The sequence below is a fragment of the Zalophus californianus genome, chromosome 8 (genome assembly GCF_009762305.2).
Source record: "Zalophus californianus isolate mZalCal1 chromosome 8, mZalCal1.pri.v2, whole genome shotgun sequence".
NCBI lineage: Eukaryota > Metazoa > Chordata > Mammalia > Carnivora > Otariidae > Zalophus > Zalophus californianus.
The window spans coordinates 116,920,664-116,939,203 of NC_045602.1; the positions used below are offsets into that span (position 1 = coordinate 116,920,664).

Here is an 18,540-nt window from a genome sequence, read left to right on the forward strand (position 1 = left end):
CGAGCTGAGGGAGAAGCCTAACAGGATCATGACCTGAGTGAGCCTCAGGCAACCCGTCAGGCGCCCCGGGAAGGCATTCTTTTAGTTGTATAGTTGTACAGGAACCATTAAAGTAGATTTGGGGCCTTTTTCCAGAAGTGGGCCTAGGCCACCATTGTCCATGGGATATGTTGTTTTTTTCCTTCTGATTTATTGAAGCCCAAGTTAGGCTGTGTACATGATCAAGGGAGAATGTTTTAAGATGATCCTTTATAGTTCTTTGGCAGTAAAAAGAGTCAGGGCCGGGATATTGCTGTCTAAGGCCAGTGATTCCTGAGTACCTTTGGCCATAGTGTGGGTAATTTTAGAATGGCCATTGATGCTCTGGGTCTCTGGTTTGGACTTTAGGCTGAGGGACTTGAGGAATAGGCAGTTTGGGGTGGTGGAAGAAGAATTGGTCAGAGGTCAGCAGAGAGGCTTAGGTTCTACTCCCAGGTCTGCTTAGCTCTGTTTTAGCTCTTTTTGGAACTCAGGGCATACCCCTTCATTTAAGGCCTCCATTTTGAGCCTGCCATCAGGAGTAAGCTTCAAAATTGACCTCAGATAGCTGAAAATGTCCTTCTGGATGTTTGAAATGTCTGTAAAAATGGACAGTTTTCATTTTGATGTAGTTGATGCTAACTTTCTTTCTTGGTAAGATAGTTGAAGAGGTATAGGCTTGGGTGTCTTGTTGGCACACTTGATATTTAAGATTTAATGAGAGTTGGGTTCTTAATGCCCCCATCCGCAGGCTGGCCAGAACCATGTCATGGTTGCTTGTAAAGGGTATGTTTAGAGTTCCATAGCATTGCTTATCATTGCTTCTTTGCTTGCCAAATAGAGGCAGGAAGACAGGATCCCAGGCCTTTGTTGTAAGAATTCATCAGTCATTGCTGAGCTGCCTTATGTAGAATCCCTTATCATAGCCTCACATCTTATTGCTTGTTTTAACCAACCAAACATAACTATATATCCTTGTATCTAGTTTGCTAGACACTTTGTTCTGTGTTGGTGATACTTGTGATGGATAATCAACTTTGTTTTGTAATACCAGGAGTAAAGTTCGGTAGGAATTACTAATTGTCTGTGACAATATACCAGAATCACCTGAAACACTTGTTAAAACACACAGTTATTTTTGTGTTGCACTCTGAGGTTTTGATTCAGTATATGCGGAGTGGTGCTGGTAACTTATATTTCTAAAAGTCACCAGGAGTTGTTGATGCTGCTGGTCTGGGCACCGTACTTAGAGAAGCCCGGGTCTACAGTGAACCAGATGCTGTGTGAGAGAGAAATTGGTGTGAGATGTGGTCCCTGGCCTTGGGGAGCCTGCCTTTGATTTGGTATCTGCCTTCTTTATGAAGGTAGATCTAATTTGAGGTCCTGCAGGCAAGGTGCCAAAATGAGTCTTTGAGAAGTTCAGAGTAGGGAAAAACCTTTCTAGTTAGGAAGTCAGGAAGCTTTTACAGAACTATTGTGGTCATTTGAGCTGAGTGCTTAAGGGTCAATGAGTAGGACATTCTAGGCCGGAAAATACTTTGATAAAGATGTGGAGGTGGAAATGTCACAAGGCGGTTTCATTGGGTGGCAATTAGCTCATCACTTTAAGTTGTGTATTGGTAATGAGAAACAAAGTTTGGAAAATAATTGGGCTAAGATTGCATTGGACTTTTAACACTACAGAGTGAGGCTTTCATTAGAGGTGGCTGGCCATTGACAGGGGCCTATTTAGGACTGGAGGGGAGGGATGGGGCGGTGTGGGGAGGGTAGAGAATGTACAAAGAAGGCGGTAACTAGCCAGAAGGTCTTTGGCATCCTTGTTGCATTCTTTTACTCCCAGGGATTTTTTTTTTCCTTCCCTGTTTGGTGGCAAATTGATCCTGAAAACGTACTGACCATGTTTACCAGTAGTAAACCATTATGTGGTTACCAGTAATTCACTGGTAATCTTGACAAGATTAACTGTGATTTTTTTTTTTTTCCCAAATCCCTGGCACCAAAGAGGAAAAAAAAAAAAAAGAAAAACAAAGGTGAGGTGGGGGAGAGGTGGGTTCTAAGATGCAGAAGTTTGAAAAATTGGTTTGAGTGCAACTAATGAGAACTTTTGTAGTTGGATGCCTTATTTGGGAAGAAGATTATTTGGATTTTCAGCTTCAGTCTTACAGCAGAGTGATTTTTGTTAGATTTCTTTTTCTAATGGAATAAAACTGGTAAGGTAGCAGGCACCATTTAGTGTTTTGGCCAAGTCTGTTTAGATGTTGTAACATGAAGGTTATTCATGTGGATTATGAGATGAATGTGACCTCTAAAAACATGATACCTTTAGTAAGCAGTCATGTTTCTTTTAAAGTTTAAAAATTTATTACTACTCTTAAGCCCAGAAAATAAAGATTGATAAAAATTAATAATTCACCAAGCAATAAATAAAACTGCATTTTCCTCACATTCTTAATTGTTTTACTGCTCTTTGTTCTTGGCCTAAATTCAATGCAATTCTTTTTTTCCATCAAAAAGCAGATGGATTTTGATCTGTATAGATAAAGAGAAAACTTACTATGTAATCTTGACTAAGAAATGAAGGCATGCATACTACGTATCTTGAACATAAATAAGACTGCATGTGTTTCTTAATATTTTAATTCTCATACATTTATTATTGTGGTTGGAACTCCCTTGTGTTTATGCTTTGAAAAGTTTTGTTGCTTTCATGAAACTGTAAGTTAAATCATGATATCTTCTTAAATTTTAGGTACTTACACTGTGAAATTTTATGATGGAGTAGTTCAGACTGTCAAACATATTCATGTCAAAGCTTTTTCCAAAGATCAGGTGAGAAATGTGGTTTTGTGCTTTGTGGTATGAATAATGCTAACATTGTAGTTCTGTTTCTCAAAGATGTTACATTTGTTTATGATGGCAAAGTATTTCCTTCACCTGACACAATTTCACTAGAAAGCCATACACAAGTTTTCAGAAATTGTTAATATTTGTCTCTCTGCCATTTCCTGTTATCTCTTTTCCTCATCTTTTCTCAAAACTGTCTGGCTATTTTATTCTTTTTTTCTCTATCCCTGCGCCCTGTTCTTAGAGCTGTTATAATGCTTGAGGAAACCTAGAGTGTATTTTCTCCTCTTCTAACTTTGTCCTTCAGCTCACGACCATGACTTGGTGGTTTCAGAACTATAGTTTGGCATGAATTTGGCAATTGCTTGTGCTAGATATGCCTGGTTTGAAAATTTTGTTTCCTGTTGTTCCAGGCACCATGCATGTATTTGCTTGAGCATGACACAGGAGTTTTGATACAGGAAATATGGGCCATCTAGAAATGTTGGGCCTACTCTTTTCATACATTTTTCCCCTTTAGTCTTTTTCATGTTTATGCCTTAATGAAATAGTTGGGAAAGCAAGATCAAAATTTGGGTATTGATGTTTTAAAACTTCTGATTGTTACTACTTGTTAACTTTTTGAGTAGTTGTTGATGTGACGTATTTGGTGATCCTGGAACCTCTTGTGTCTTTTCTTATGATCAAATGCCTCTACTTATCACAAATTTTAGTAAATTCTTCTGTACATACATATATTTAGCAATTTCAGAGGGTTATGTTTCATGATATCGTTAAAGGTAGCCTTAAGAATGTTTTTGCCTTTTGCTGGTTTTCCTTTAAAGAAAATTGAAACAGTTATAAAGATTTAGCCCTGAAGATATTTTCTCTGTGATCATTTGCCCCTCAGGCATCTAAGGAGCTGCTATACAGTACTCTAAAATGTTATTTTGTGGGGTTCCTGACTGGCTCAGTCAGTAGAGCATGTGACTCTGGATCACAGGGTTATGAGTTTGAGCCCCACATGTAGTGTAGTTTACTTAAAGTTAAAAAAATAAGTAAAATGTTATTTTGGCCTTAAATTTGGCAATTTTTATGATGAGTTTGTGGAATGAGTTAATACAGATAGAGGACTGTGTAGATAAGAACTTATTCAGAATTGTCAGATTGTATCTAGAATTCCCCAAGTGGAAGTCCAGGGCTCCAGATAACAAACATTCAACTGTTTACTCTGCTGCACTGAATAAATTGATTGATAGCACTTGTGGTGCTTTGGGTTGGAGATGAGCACCTTACCCAGTGTGGATTTGTGGGTGCTTCAGTTCCCAATTCCCAGCTATCCCTGAGTGTCTCACCTCATCTCAGACCTGGTGGGTGGTCAGGCATAGGCCCACAGTTCCTGCTTGTTTGTTTTTTTTTCCAAGAGAGCGTTGTATTTGGATAAAAGACTTCTCAGGTCTCTTCAGCCCTAAGGATCTAGAGTTCCATAATGGCTACATACAAAGCTTAACTTCTTTTTTTTTTAAATTATTTTTTTAAATTTGCCATTCTCTTTTAATCCCCTCCCTGCTCCAGCTCTTAAAAAAGTACTCAGAAAGTACCTTAAATACAAGGAACCTCAAATAGCCATGGCAAGCCAGCCCAAGATTAGCAGGCTCCCTCCCACAGGGGCCAAAGTCTGGACACTGGGTCTGCACTCAACCTGGTAGTAAGAGCTGGTGCAGAATAAAATGGTTTTAGAGGCTAGTAGTAACCCGGCCCTGAGGGGCTTTCTACAACAGGACACCCGTAATAGGACCAGGCTGTGTAAGAAGTGGTGTTTGTTGGCCTTGTCAAAGAGCTCCTTCCCATAGGCATCTGGAAACTGGGCGCCCTGCGTCCTGTAGGAGGCCAAGCCTCAGGCCCCAGCCCTAGACAAGGTGCCCAAGTGATGGAAAGCAGCCCCTAGCCCGGCCATGACAGTGGATGGATGATCACGCACCTCCAAAGCTTAACTTCTTAAAAATACCTGTCATAGACAATTTTTAAAGTTTTTTTCATATATTATTAGAATAGATTGAAGTTTTTTCTGTGTGATCATACTGCTCTAAATGTTTTGATAATTTATATATTAGGAACATTAACTTTTTTTGAAGTTATAAAAACAATACATGAGCTGTAGAAAATTTGGACACTATAGAAAAGCACAAAGAAAGTAAAAATGAGGGGTGCCTGGGTGGCTCAGTCATTAAGTGTCTGCCTTTGGCTCGGGTCGTGGTCCCGGAGTCCTGGGATCGAGCCCCGCATCGGGCTCCCTGCTCCGCAGGAAGCCTGCTTCTCCCTCTCCCACTCCCCCTGCTTGTGTTCCCTCTCTCGCTGTGTCTCTCTCTGTCAAATAAATAAATAAAATCTTAAAAAAAAAAAAAGGAAAGTAAAAATGATATAATTCTGTTATCTAAATACAGTTGCTCTTAACATATTGGCATATATCCTTCTGTGTTTTTTGTTAAGTATTTATATTTTTAAAATTGGGGTCATATATTACTGTTCCATATTTTGCTTTTATTTTTTAAAGGGGTATATTTTGCTCTTTTAACAGAATAACATTTTCTTAAGTTCTTAATAGTGTATGAGAATATGGCTTTGCTGGCTCTTTAGTATTTTGTAACATGTATATAACTGTACTGTCTGTAACCAATTCCCTATTGGGGACAGGTCATTTATAAGGGTATTTGTAAATCTGTGTGTACAAGTCAATTATTCTGTTGGTTCCGTTTCTAGGAATTCATTCTAGTTCAAAAGTATAAACTTTTAGTTCTTTTCACACAAACTGGGAACATCCTCACCCCCAACCCCCAGGTGGTTATAATTTATAGTTCTGCCAACAGTTACTGAGGAGTGCTTCTCTCAAACCTGCTTTCAGAAAATTTGGGGGGCTTGAAAAAATATTTCCTTCTAGGCTCCAATCATAGGGATTCTCCTTGTTTATTACTTTTCCCTGTGGGACAGATTAAACCTTCACTCACTACTCAGTGAGTGAAGGCACTCATTCCAGCTTTTGGGAGAGATCTGTGTGCCCTAGTGTGTGCTAGGTGCTGGGGATCCCATATGAACATATGTGCTTCCTGCTGTTCTCTAGAGGTTTTGGAAGAGAGATACATACACAAACTTTTTTTTTTTTTTTTTAAAGATTTTATTTATTTATTTATGAGAGACAGAGAGAGGGAGAGAGAGAGAGAGAGAGGCAGAGGGAGAAGCAGGCTCCCAAGGAGCAGGGAGCCTGATGCGGGACTCGATCCCAGGACTCCGGGATCATGACCTGAGCTGAAGGCAGACGCTTAACCATCTGAGCCACCCAGGCACCCCATACACAAACTTAATTGTAGTTTTGGAAACTCCAGAGCTTTCAGAGCTGGCTTTCAGAACTGTGTCCTACCAGGACACAGGAGTTTTAGAATGAATTCTTTAAAAGTTATTTAGGAGGAAAGTAACCAAGAAGTAGTACTTCTGTCTAGTAGACAAAAACTTAGTAGCTCAGGAGCACAGTTGGTGCCTTTGTTGGATTGGGCACAGCCTTTACCCAGTTGAGGAAGCAAAGACCCTGCTTCTGGTTGGACAATCTTTTTTTTTTTTTTTTTTTAAAGATTTTCTTTGTTTGAGAGAGAGAGACAGATAGTGACAGAGATAGCAAGAGAGAGCACAAGTGGGGAGGAGAGGGAGAAGCAGGCTCCTGCCAAGCAGGGAGCCAGACATGGGGCTTGATCCCAGGACTCTGGGATCACAACCCGAGCCGAAGGCAGATGTTTAACGGACTGAGCCACGCAGGTTCCCCATGGGTTGGATAATCTTTATAGCTTTCCTGTTCAGCCTCTAGTTATTAGTTTGTGTTCTTCTCTACACAGGGCCTCAGCATCCACTGGTACACTGAGCCAGGCCTCTGAAAGGCCCTGGGTCTGTGTAGTCAATGCTTGTGATGAGAAGGACATAGCTTGGAGGCATTTTTTTTAGAACACCTCTGTCAGAAAGATTGCTTTGCAGAAGTTCCTGGGCTATTTGTCTGTCTCTTTAATTATCTAGTGACTTATTAATAATCAAAATAGGGGAGATCACTCTGTCAGAAGGAATTGAACATGACTTGTCTTTTTTAAATTTAGGATTCGTTCTCAAGCCTCAGAGTATGGATGGATATTTTCAGTGGTTCTTTCCATTATGTGACATAGCATATGTCCTGTTTTAATTTGTTTGTCTTCATAAGTTTGCAAAAAACCATCTGATTTTATATTTGCAAGTAATCACAAAGTGTGTTTCATCGCTATTTTGCTCATTTTAGAATATTGTGGGTAATGCTAGGCCTAAAGAAACAGATCACAAAAGTCTTCCATCATCTCCTGATAAACGAGAGAAGTTTAAAGAGCAAAGAAAAGCCACTGTCAATGTGAAGAAAGACAAAGAGGACAAAGCCTTGAAGACAGAAAAGCGACCCAAGCAGCCTGATAAAGAAGGAAAGTTAATTTGTTCTGAAAAGGGGAAGGTGTCAGAGAAGAGCCTTCCCAAGAACGAGAAGGAAGATAAGGAGAACATTTCAGAAAATGACAGAGAGTATTCTGGAGATGCTCAAGTGGATAAAAAACCTGAAAATGACATTGTGAAGAGTCCACAAGAAAACTTGAGGGAGCCAAAAAGAAAACGAGGCAGGCCCCCTTCCATAGCTCCTACTGGTGAGTTTCCCAAGTGGGGTCTGCACTGGGCGATGCCAGAGTGTTCTGTGGCTCTTGGTGGTTCTTTATCACTTCCATACTTCATTTTTGTGACTGACTTTGAATCATCCTGTGATCTGAAAATAAGTTATGTTTGTGGAGCTGAATTTTAAGGGAGGCATGTATCCAGATGAATGTAAGTTGTAAAACATGTCCTTGACTAAGCTTCTGGGGTGGTACATAACTGTCCACTAGATGCTTCAGCTTATATGGTAAGGCCTTTTGCCTGTGCCTATTCAAATGATCTCAGTTTAAGTAAGCTTAATAGAACCTGGGATTAGGAAATAATAGTTTTCCTGAGAGACATGAAAGAGGAAAGAAGTAATTAGATGTAGGTGTCTGACAGAGCCTGTATCAAAGACCACTGGACCTGGGAAGGCATGGGTGCATTTTGAAATTGAGCTCTCTGGAGAGTGATTATGGGTTGGACGTTTTCACAGTCTAAGTAAAAAACTGAGATGACTAATTGGTAAGAGTTAAGGTTAAAGGGTACAGGTTTAGGGAAGAATGTATAGTTATTTTAAAAGTTGAAATTTAGAATTCTTCAGGAATATCCAAGAATAATACACATCCTGAATTTCTTCCTAGATCAAACACTCCTTCTCTAGATCAGTTCAGTGTCATGAAGAACCCGTAGGATCTCTAGTCTGAATGCTGGCTAGGATAATCTGGCAGTGGTCTTCACATATTCTTGCTTGTATATTTCCTACATGAATATTGAAAAACAGAATCCTTTAGTACATTTTAGAGTGATAGCTATTTTTTCTCACAAGTTTAAATAGCTGCAAATGACATATTTATATTTTAAATACTTTTTGACTTGAAAATCATTAAATAGATTTTCATTAAAACTGCAGAACTACAGAGTTAGCTCATTCATTGGTCCTGCATGATGTGGAATGCAAAGCGAGTCCTATCAATCCAGGCAGGTACATCAGACTTAATTTCTGTGGAAAAAAGTCTGCCTTAATTTACTTCAAATAAATATTAGTATTCATTCCCAGTAGACAGCTTTCTCACATCTGAGTTCTAACTTTAAGATAGGAAACTGGATATAGATTGATTTCTTCCCAGATGAATTAAGCCATCTACTCCTTTAGTGGTTGTAACTGAGTTTAGTGCTCAAAAACTGAGCATGCTGGAATTACCTGTAGGCCTAATTATGGCCTAGACCTGCACTGTCCAGTATGGTAGCCAGTAGCCACATGTGGCTGTTGAGTACTTGAAATGTGGGTGGTCTGAATTGAGATGTGCTGTAAGTGTAAAATATACTCTGGAATTGAAATACTAGGTACAAAAGAACCCCATAAAATATCTCAATTTTTAATGTTGATTACATGTCAAAATGATGTTTTTGGATGTATTGGATTAAAATATATTCTTAAAATTAAATTTACTTTTTTTTTTTTAAACTAAAGAATTGAAAATTACACATGTGGCTTGCATTTGTGGCTCTTGTTATATTTCTGTCTGACAGCAGTGGCCTAAATTCACTGGCTTTCTCTGCAGGATTCTGGGAGAGAATTAAACCCCAACTGCCTAAGGCATCCATAGTGCATTGACGTCTCTTCCATGCATTGAGAATGGTACTAGTTGTAAACTATACTTGGGAGAATTGAGAAACTTACCTCTGCATTCTCTGTTCAAATGAGGAACTCCAATTGAGAAGGTCTGGAGGTTTTAAACCTCTGGGCATTGTACCATGTTAAGATGTAGGATGAGTGTTAGGCAGGCTTTTTTATGTAAGTGGAAGAAGGGCACTTATGCAAGAAGAGGTGGAAAATGAGAACTGGTAGAAGTCTGATGTGTCCTCATCTCACCTTAGGAAAGCATACATATGGGAATTGAGTGCTCTGAAACAGATTCCCCTTTAGCTGTTCATGCTCTGGCTTGTACCCTCTGGAAAGTACTTACTGGGGTAGTTGTACTCAACTTTGCCGACTGCCCCTATGAAGCCATATGACTTCACTCAGATTAAAAAAAGGTGGGGAGGCATTCAGTTTATTGCTTTCATTTTGTAAGTGTAAGTTTCATACCAGATAGGATTGATTTAATAGGAAATGGCGTTTTCCAAGTTTGCCTGAGGCATTTCTCCCCAGTCAGAATATCTGGAATTGTTAACAGCCTTCCTGGGTGATTCTTAACTGTAAAACACTAATATTCTATGTAGTCAGCTCTGGTTTGTATGTGGTATCAAAGTGAAGAATGCTTACCAGATATCTTCTATGAGTTCAAATCTCCTTTAAAAATTGCTTGGAGGGGGGTGGGGGGATGGGGGTATTAAAGAGGGCATGTTCTGCATGGAGCACTGGGTGTTATGCACAAACAATGAATCATGGAACACTACATCCCAAACTAATGATGTAATGTATGGGATTAACATAACAATAAAAAAGAATAGAAAAAAAATTGCTTGGAAAAAGTTCATTGACCCAGTGCAGCGTTGAGCTCTCTAAAGTTTACAGATTTGATTGGAACAGGATCTGAGCTATTTAGGGAGGGTTGTTTGTATTTGTGTTTAATTTGGAATGTGTATGATTTCTAAGTTCTCACCACTTGGAACAAAATAACGTTGGCACGTTGGGAAGATTGAACACAGCCGAGGAGTTCAGCATACTCATTAGGTTTGCCTCCTCAGAGCTCAGCACTGTCTCTTGTTGGGCCCTTTGACATGGCCGATCTGAAGCTCCTGGTCTTCAGTGGGTCTTCTTCTCCATTGCCCAAACCCCCGGCCCTCTGAGGGCCACCCCCCCCAACTCTTTCCCCCTTTCTCTTCTCTCTCCTTTCAGCCTTCATCAGACCCCTTAGCTCTGCCTTCCCCCCAAGCTTCCTAGTTTCATTTCTTTAGTTTTTTCTTCTGCCTGTTTTTTGAATTCTCATCTTTCATGATTGGGGGGAGCTTCTTAAATGTTGGGTTTAAAAATAAAGAGTGACTACTATCCAAGAGTTTAGTGTCTGTACTGCTAAATTATGTCAGAGCTGGATTTGTTGGGATCAGCAGCCTTGCCTGGAACACTGACTATCAAATAGCATAGTTTCCTGAGATTTTTCTGGAATTGTTTTTAAGAGGTTATAAATGTTGACATTCTTTTTGGTCCCTCGTAACTAGGACCAGTGCCAAGCTAACTAATTTAACAAGTAGAGATTGAAAACAATATTCAAACTATAGTCCCAGGTGTGCATCTTAGGAATTAGCCTGAATGGTGGGTTTCCTGAGTATTGGATACGTCAAGTTTTGATGAGGAGATTTGATGGTGATAAAAATGACTTTTTTTTATTGCCCTTGCACCTTCATATTTTATAGTAGTCATGTTGGGGGTGCATAGGTGGCTCAGTTAAGTGTCTGCCTTTGGCTCAAGTCATGATCCTTGGGTCCTGGATTAAACGCCGCATTGGGCTCCCTGCTTCTCCCTCTCTGTCTATCCCCCCCCCTCCCCCACCGCCGGCCCCATGCTCACTCTCTCCCTTGCTCTCTCAAATAAATAAATAAAATCTTTTTTTTAAAAAGGGAGGTGGGGAGGATAAGGAGGGGGAGAAACAGACTCCCCGCTGAGCAGGGAGCCTGAAGCAGGGCTGGATCCCAGGACTGCACTCTGAGACATTGACCTGAGCCTGACCTGAGCCAAAGGCAGACGCTTAACTGGCTGAACTACCCAGGCACACCTAAATAAAGGAAATCTTTAAAAAAAAAAAAAATTAAGTTATGTTGGGGCTTAGTGTTTTATTTTTATTTTTTATTTTTTTGAAGATTTTATTTTTATTTATTTGTGAGAGAAAGAGCATGCACAAGCCCAGGGGAGAGGCAGAGGGAGAAGCAGGCTCCCTGCTGAGCAAGGAGCCTGATGCTGGGCTCGATCCCAGGACCCTGGGATCATGACCTGAGCTGAAGGCAGACACTTAACCGACTGAGCCACCCAGGCGTCCCTGGGGCTTAGTGTTTAAAAGAGAGGATTTTAGAAGAGAAGTGTATGCAGAGCTGGGTCATAGGAGAAACCAAAAAAAGAGATGAAGGAAGCGGCGCCTCTTTGGCTCAGGTGGTAGAGCATGTGACTCTTGATGTTGTGGTCGTGAGTTTTGAGTTCCACATTGGTGTAGAGATTACTTAAATCTTTAAAAAAAAGAAAGAGATGAAGGAGGTCAGTCTACTGGGTGTCAGCATCTCATATTTAAGGAAGTAGTTTCTCACCCATTACACTTTTATTTTCTTATTAGCCCTTTGGGGGGTCTGTTTATCATGGGTGTGTGTGTGTGTGTGTGTGTGTGTGTTTTATTTATATATAATCAGGAGGATTGGGCACAAAGAAATTACATAACTTCTTTTGTGTCGTTTTATATACACTGTAGCTGTGGATTCAAACTCTCAAACTTTGCAACCGATAACATTGGAATTGAGAAGGCGGAAAATATCAAAAGGAAGTGAAGTCCCGTTGAAACGTCCCCGGCTTGACAAAAATTCATGTGAGTCTCCGGTTTGTGTATGTGTGTGTCTAGAACTTGATGTTGATTGGGTTAACCTGCTCTGTATTCATGTTGTTTCCTATTCCCTATATATAGGCTCTAATGCTCTTTTTGGTCACAGGAGCTAATGTGGGTGGTTTGGGTCAGATAAGAAGGAGTTTTGCTTAAAGAAGAATAAATCCCAAAGCACAAACTATATATTAATGTTGGATTCAGTGGTGTAATCTTAATACCCATAAACTACATTTCCATTGGAAATTTAATGGCTTAGGAAGGGATGGATTTCATATGTTGAGTAAAACTTTAAAAATGCTATTTATTGATTTAAAAAAAATACTTTGGCTCCAAAAACGATTTGTGATTTTTCTAAGGCTTTATAAACGTTATTGACTTTGAAAATTAGTACATAGAGTTTTAAGTTGGAAAGCCCCAAAATAGAACTTAGTTGTCAAGATTGGGGCATGACCTTAAAACATATTTTTCAGACCATGAATAAGGATGATTCTATCCTGGAAGAGAGACTGCCTTTATTTAAAACTATAAATTAAGAAAGGATATTTCCTTTTATCACTGGTCTAATATTGTAGAAGTCTCTCTAAAGCCCTTAGAGAGGTAACCAGCCCAGAAATCTGTAATAGCAGAGTTATTTCTTCTTAAATGGGTTCTTGACCATAACCCTCTTAATGGTTTGTAGCCCAGGAAAAGTCAAAAACCTATTTGGAAAACACTGACAAAGATTTATCGAGGAGACGGTCCTCCAGGCTGTCCACTAATGGGACACATGAGATCCTAGATCCTGACTTGGTTGTATCAGATTTGGTTGATACGGTTAATACTGATCCTCTGCAAAACACGTCATCCAGTAACAAGGAATCTGAAGAAGGTGAGTCAGAGTGTATTCTAGAATTGTCTTGCCAGTTTGTCTAGTGAGAACCAATCTAAATCATTGTATACTACCTCCACAAGTTTTAGATAGTGTTGAAATTAAATTTGTAAATGGGTTGCAGGGTTTCTTATACTGTTCTTCACTGGTGATTCAGTAGACAAACTGTACATGTTTGTTGTGATTGGTTTTACTTAAATATTTCTGAATGTTGGGTTGGAGGTATAGTGCTTAACGAGTCCCGTCCCTCTCTCTGTGTTTCTGGTGCCATCTCACTCTAGTGCTTCTGCCTTTTTGTCAGCACTTCAGAAAATCCTCCGTTTACTTTGGTCTCTTATTGGCCTTTTTCTTTGAGATGCTCACAGCTCTGGCTGTTATGTGCTGGAACCTGTGAATGTGTTCTTGTATGCTGTGAGGTGAATGGCTTCCTCTAAAAAGTCCCTGGATATCTTAGTTGGCTGTGGGACTTTTGGTTGGTTATATATCTGTATATGTTCCCTGGGCTTGCTTGCTTTCTTTCTTTTTTTTTTCTTCTTCTAGGTCAGTTGAAATCTCCTTTGGAAGCTGACCAGGTCTCATCTGCACTGACTTGCCACTCCTTTGGTGATGGATTGGGGGCTGCAGGCTTGGAGTTGAACTGCAAGTCAATGGGAGAAAACATTATGAAGACGGAACCGGCTTCTCCTCTTGCCGAGTTACAAGAGATTTCTACTGTGGCAGGTTCCTATTTAGTGTTAACTTAATCGTCTTCTATATATACTTTTGCTTCTGCTTTGATGGTGAATTTAAAAAAATGGACTTTTCTATGATGTTTTTTCACCTTATTAATATTTTCTTACCATTTTAATGCTATATCCTTTTCATGTCTGATATTGCTAATTTGTATTCCCTCTCTTTTGGTTAGTATAGCTAGGGATTTATCAATTTTGTTGATGGTTTCAAAGAACCAATGTTTTACTTTAATTTTCTCTATTTGTCTTTTTAAAATGCCATTGATTTCTGTTGTTTTTTTATCTTTTTTTTTAAATTTCTGTTCTGATCTTATTTTCTTCCTTTATATTTTTCTAGAAACTTAGATCATTAAAAAAAAATAAAAACTTAGGTCATTAGTTTTAGATCTTCCTTTCTAGTATTAGCATTTAAAATTACAAATTTCCCATTAAGCACTGCTTTAGCTACATGCTGCAAATTTTGATGTGTTTTCAGTTTCGTTCAATTTAAGATATATTGTGATTTATTTGTTGATAATGGGTTAACTTTGAAGTGTGTTGTTTCATATCCAAGTTTTGGGGTTTTTAGAAAGACTTTATTGTTACTGATTTGTAATGTAATTCCATTGTGGTCCGAGAGCATACTTTGTAGGATTTCATTCTTTTAAAATTTGTTGGGACTTAATTTTATGGCCCAGCATATGATCTGTCTTGGTGAATGCTCCATATACACTTGAAAAAAAAAAAGTGTGTTCTGCCATTATATATCTGTTCTATATCTGTCAATTAGATCAAGGTGATTGATGGTGTTTTTCTGACATATATCTCCATTGATTTTGTTTTTTTTGTCTAATTCTATCAGTTTCCAAGAGAGGGATGTTAAAAATCTCTAACCATGATTGTGGATTTGTCTCTTTCTCCAATGAATTCTGTCAGTTTTGCTTCATGTATTTTGAAGTTTTGTTATTAGGGGCATACACATTTATAATTGTTATGTCCTCTTGGTGAATTGTCCCCTTTGTAATGTGAGATATCATGCTATTTTTGGTAATAGACTTTGACTTGAAGTCTGCTTTATCTGATATTAGTACAGATACTTTTGCTTTCTGTATGCATGGCCTACCTATTGCTATCACTTTTCTTTCAACGTAACCATGTCTTTTAAATTCAAAGTGTGTCTTTTATAGATGTGTCTTTTATAGATAGTATATATCTATTTGGGTTTTGGTTTTAACTGGAATGTGTAGTTTGTTTAAATTAAATGTAATTATTGATACAGTTGCTTTTAGATCTACCACTTTGCTTTTTGTTTCCTGTTTATCCTGTGTTTTGTTCTTTTCCACACTTCTGTTTTTTAGGTTAATTGAATTTTTTTTCAAATTTCATTTTAATTTAGCTATTAGCTATTAGCTGTACTTCTTAGCATTTGTTTTAGAGGTTACTGTAGGGATTATGATATCCTTAACTTTCACAGTTTACTTTTAATATTGAACCACTTTATATAAAATGTGTAGTCTATTAATCTTTCCCCCTTTATGCTCTCCCTGTCTCATGATACATCTATATATGCTATAAAATAATTTTTGCTCTTAATAACTATGTATTATAAAAATGAAGAAGACAAAAGAGGCTTATTTATGCACATATTTACCATTTCCACTTCTTCATACCTTCCTGAATATTACTTTTCAGCCTTAAAATTTTCCTGTAGTTTTTCTTGTAGTGCAGGTTTCCTCGTGACAAATTCTCTTGGTTTTTGTTTTTTTGAATGACTTTTAACTTTCAAACTTAAAGGATATTTCCACTGGGTATAGAATGTGGGGTTTACAGTTTTTTGGTTTTGTTTTGTTTTTCTTTTTAAGCACTGTAAAGGTGTTGTTCATGGTCCTTTGGCCTCTGTTTCTGAAGGGAAGTTAGTGACCATTCATATCATTGTTTCTCTGTGTATAATGTGTTTTCCTTTTGGTTTCTTTTAAGATTTTTCTCTTTATCATTGCTTTTTAGCAGTTTGACTATGATTTTTTTTTTAAGATTTTATTTATTTATTTGACAGAGAGATAGTAAGAGCAGGAACATAAGCAGGGGGAGAGGAGAAGGAGGCCTCCCGCGAGCAGGGAACCCGATGCGGGGCTCGATCCCAGGACTCCGGGATCATGACCTGAACCCAAGGCAGATGCTCAATGGCTGAGCCACCCAGGCCCCCCTATGATGTATTTTTTTTTAACCTATTTGAGAGTCACTGAGCTTGAATTTGAAAATTAATGTTTTTTATCAAATTTCAACCATTATTTCTGTGAATATTTTTTTTCCTATCCCATTCTCTCTGTTCTGTCTTCCTTTATTGGTGATTCACATTAGAATTGGGTGAGAGCTTTTGATTCTGGGCCACAGGTCACTGGGACATAGTGACTTTTTCTTTTCTTTTTCACCCTTTTCCCCCTCTTTTTCAGATTGAGTAATTTCTATTTTCCAAATTCTTTCTTCTCTTGATTCCAATCTGCTGTTAAGCCCATCCAGTGAATTTTTTATTTCTGATGTTTTTATTTTTATTATTTATTTATTTAGGTTTTTACTTTTTTAAAAATTTTTTCAAGATTTTATTTATTTGACAGAGAGAGAGAGAGAGAGAAAACGAGCACAAGTAGGGGGAGCGGGAGTGGGAGAGGGAGAAGGAGGCTCCCTGCTGAGCAGGGAGCCCAATGCAGGGCTCAATCCCAGGACCCTGAGATCATGACCCAAGCCAAAGGCAGACGCTTAACCAACTGAGCCACCCAGGTACCCCATTTCTGATGTTTTTTAGTTCTAGAGTTCCCCTGTTTTCCTCTAGCTTCTCTGCTGAGATATTGGAGTCTGTAAATTCGTTATGAGCGTAGTTTTAATAGTTGCTTTAAAGCCCCTGTCTACCAAGTTCAACATCTAGATTATCTTGAAGTTAATCTCCGTTGATTGAATTTTTTTTCTCCTGCCTGCAGATCACATTTTCCCTTTTCTTCATATGTCTAATATTTTGTATTGCATCCTGTACATGGTGTCTGCTATGTTGTAGAGCTTGAATTATATTATGTTCCTCCAAAGAATGCTGATTTCTTTGTTCAAAAGGGCAACTAATTTGGCTTAACTCAAATTCCATTTTTTTTTCCTCTGCAGTGGGCAGCAGCTGAAGTCTCTGCTCAGTTCTTTTAACTTTTGTTGGGCTGCTTGAAACTGTACATTCAAAGATCAGCCAGAAATTTAGGCAGAGTTTATATGAAGAAATTGAGGCCACCCTTTTGTGGCTTTCCTTTTTAGGACTTTCTCCCTCATTTTCTAGCTGTTGTAGTTGCCCTGAACTTTGTCTTTTATTTTTTCAACCAGTAAGACTTTCTTACTTGAGTTTTAGCTACCTGGTGTTACTGACTGGAGTCTGCCTTTAGGTGAAAAGCCTTAAAATATGGGAAACTTATCTAGTGCTGTTCCCTTATTCCAATTATCCAACTCTTATTTCTGCGGGCTTTTTGTTACTCTTTAGTGCCTTTTCATATTTGTTTTTTAATATTTTTTTGTAGTTTATAATGGTTGTATGCAAAAGGGATGTCCCACTATGAGCTTTTCTAACATGACTGAAAGAGAAAATGTTATGGTAATGGGCAGCCTAGGAAGTTGTACACATTCATGACTACACAGAGGGATTTTTTCTTTTAAGTAGTGATTGCTTGTTGCATTAATAGCTACTTGGATGTTACATTTCGATAATGTTATATTTGTGGTGAATGTTCAGAGTCCAGGATGGTGCTGACCATGAATGAATCTTGATCTTTGCCTTTTACAGTGAAGAACATCTAAGCCACTTTTTTTGTGTGTATGTGTATTTATTTTTTATTTTCCTTTTTAAAAAGTACTATAAAAATAATACAGATCTGATCATAAATAAAAATGTCTATATAGAGGCTTTAGGAGTTAAAGTGAGAAGTGTCTTCTATCTTTCTCCTTTTCCCTTGGGTAAACCTCTTTTATTTGTTATTTTTCCAGATCCTTTTCTGTATGTTTACATAGGTAGGGAAGCAATTAAGATTTAAATGTAATTGGTTTAATTCTAGCCTATTGTTCTGTTATTTTTGTAGTCTTCTGGAGATCTGTCTTTGTCAGTATATTTGTTTCTTTTTTTTTTTTTTAAGATTTTATTTATATATTTGATGCAGAAGAGAGCACAAGCAGGGGGAGCGGCAGGCAGAGGGAGAGGGAGAACCAGGCTCCCTGCTAAGGAAGGAGCCTGATGCAGGACTCGATCCCAGGACCCTGGGATCATGACCTGAGCCGAAGGCAGTGGCTTAACCAACTGAGCCACCCAGGCGCCCCTTGTTTCATTCTTTTTAGTGATTGAATATTAGTGTCTTGTAAGAATGTTCCATCATATATTTAACCATTTCCCTTTTGATGGACATTTAGAGTGTTTCTGAGCAATCAGTGTTTCAAACAATGATGCAGTGGTATTCCTTGAATATATATTTTTGACCACTTGGTGAATAGCCCTTTGGGATAACTTTCTTTGAGTATTGCTGGATTTAAGGGAATGCACATTTTAAATTGCATCAACAAATTACCCTCCAAAAAGACCATTCCACTTAATATTTTGACTAAGAGTATGGTAGAGTATATTTTTCCTTACATCCTTGCCATCTATGGATATTATTCATCTTTTAAATTTTCTCAAATTTGTGTTAACATTGGAAACAAGACTTCATTTTTTAAGTTCTGTGGTTTTTTTAAATGAGATTGAACATTTTTCATGTGTTTATTGAATATTTTTATCCATTTTTCTGTGAATTTTCTTTGCTCACTTCCTATTGGGTTGTTTTTATTATTGATTTGCACAATAAGGTTTTCTTTGTATATTATGATATTGATCCTTTTTCTTTTATATAAATTGTACTTT

General features: G+C 38.2%; 1 protein-coding gene and 1 pseudogene across 3 annotated transcripts in view; one reads left to right on the forward strand and one right to left on the reverse strand.

Moving 5' to 3' along the window:
• Positions 1–18,540, forward strand: part of PHF20 (PHD finger protein 20) — a 146,001-nt gene that overhangs the window by 65,984 nt on the left and 61,477 nt on the right. For all 3 annotated transcript variants that reach the window (XM_027621550.1, XM_027621551.1, XM_027621552.1), the window contains exons 5-9: positions 2,768–2,847; positions 7,151–7,538; positions 11,922–12,035; positions 12,730–12,918; positions 13,459–13,638. In XM_027621550.1, the coding sequence (XP_027477351.1) occupies positions 2,768–2,847; positions 7,151–7,538; positions 11,922–12,035; positions 12,730–12,918; positions 13,459–13,638 (951 nt within the window). The remainder of the gene's footprint in view (positions 1–2,767; positions 2,848–7,150; positions 7,539–11,921; positions 12,036–12,729; positions 12,919–13,458; positions 13,639–18,540) is intronic.
• Positions 4,460–4,798, reverse strand: LOC113937359 (annotated as a pseudogene).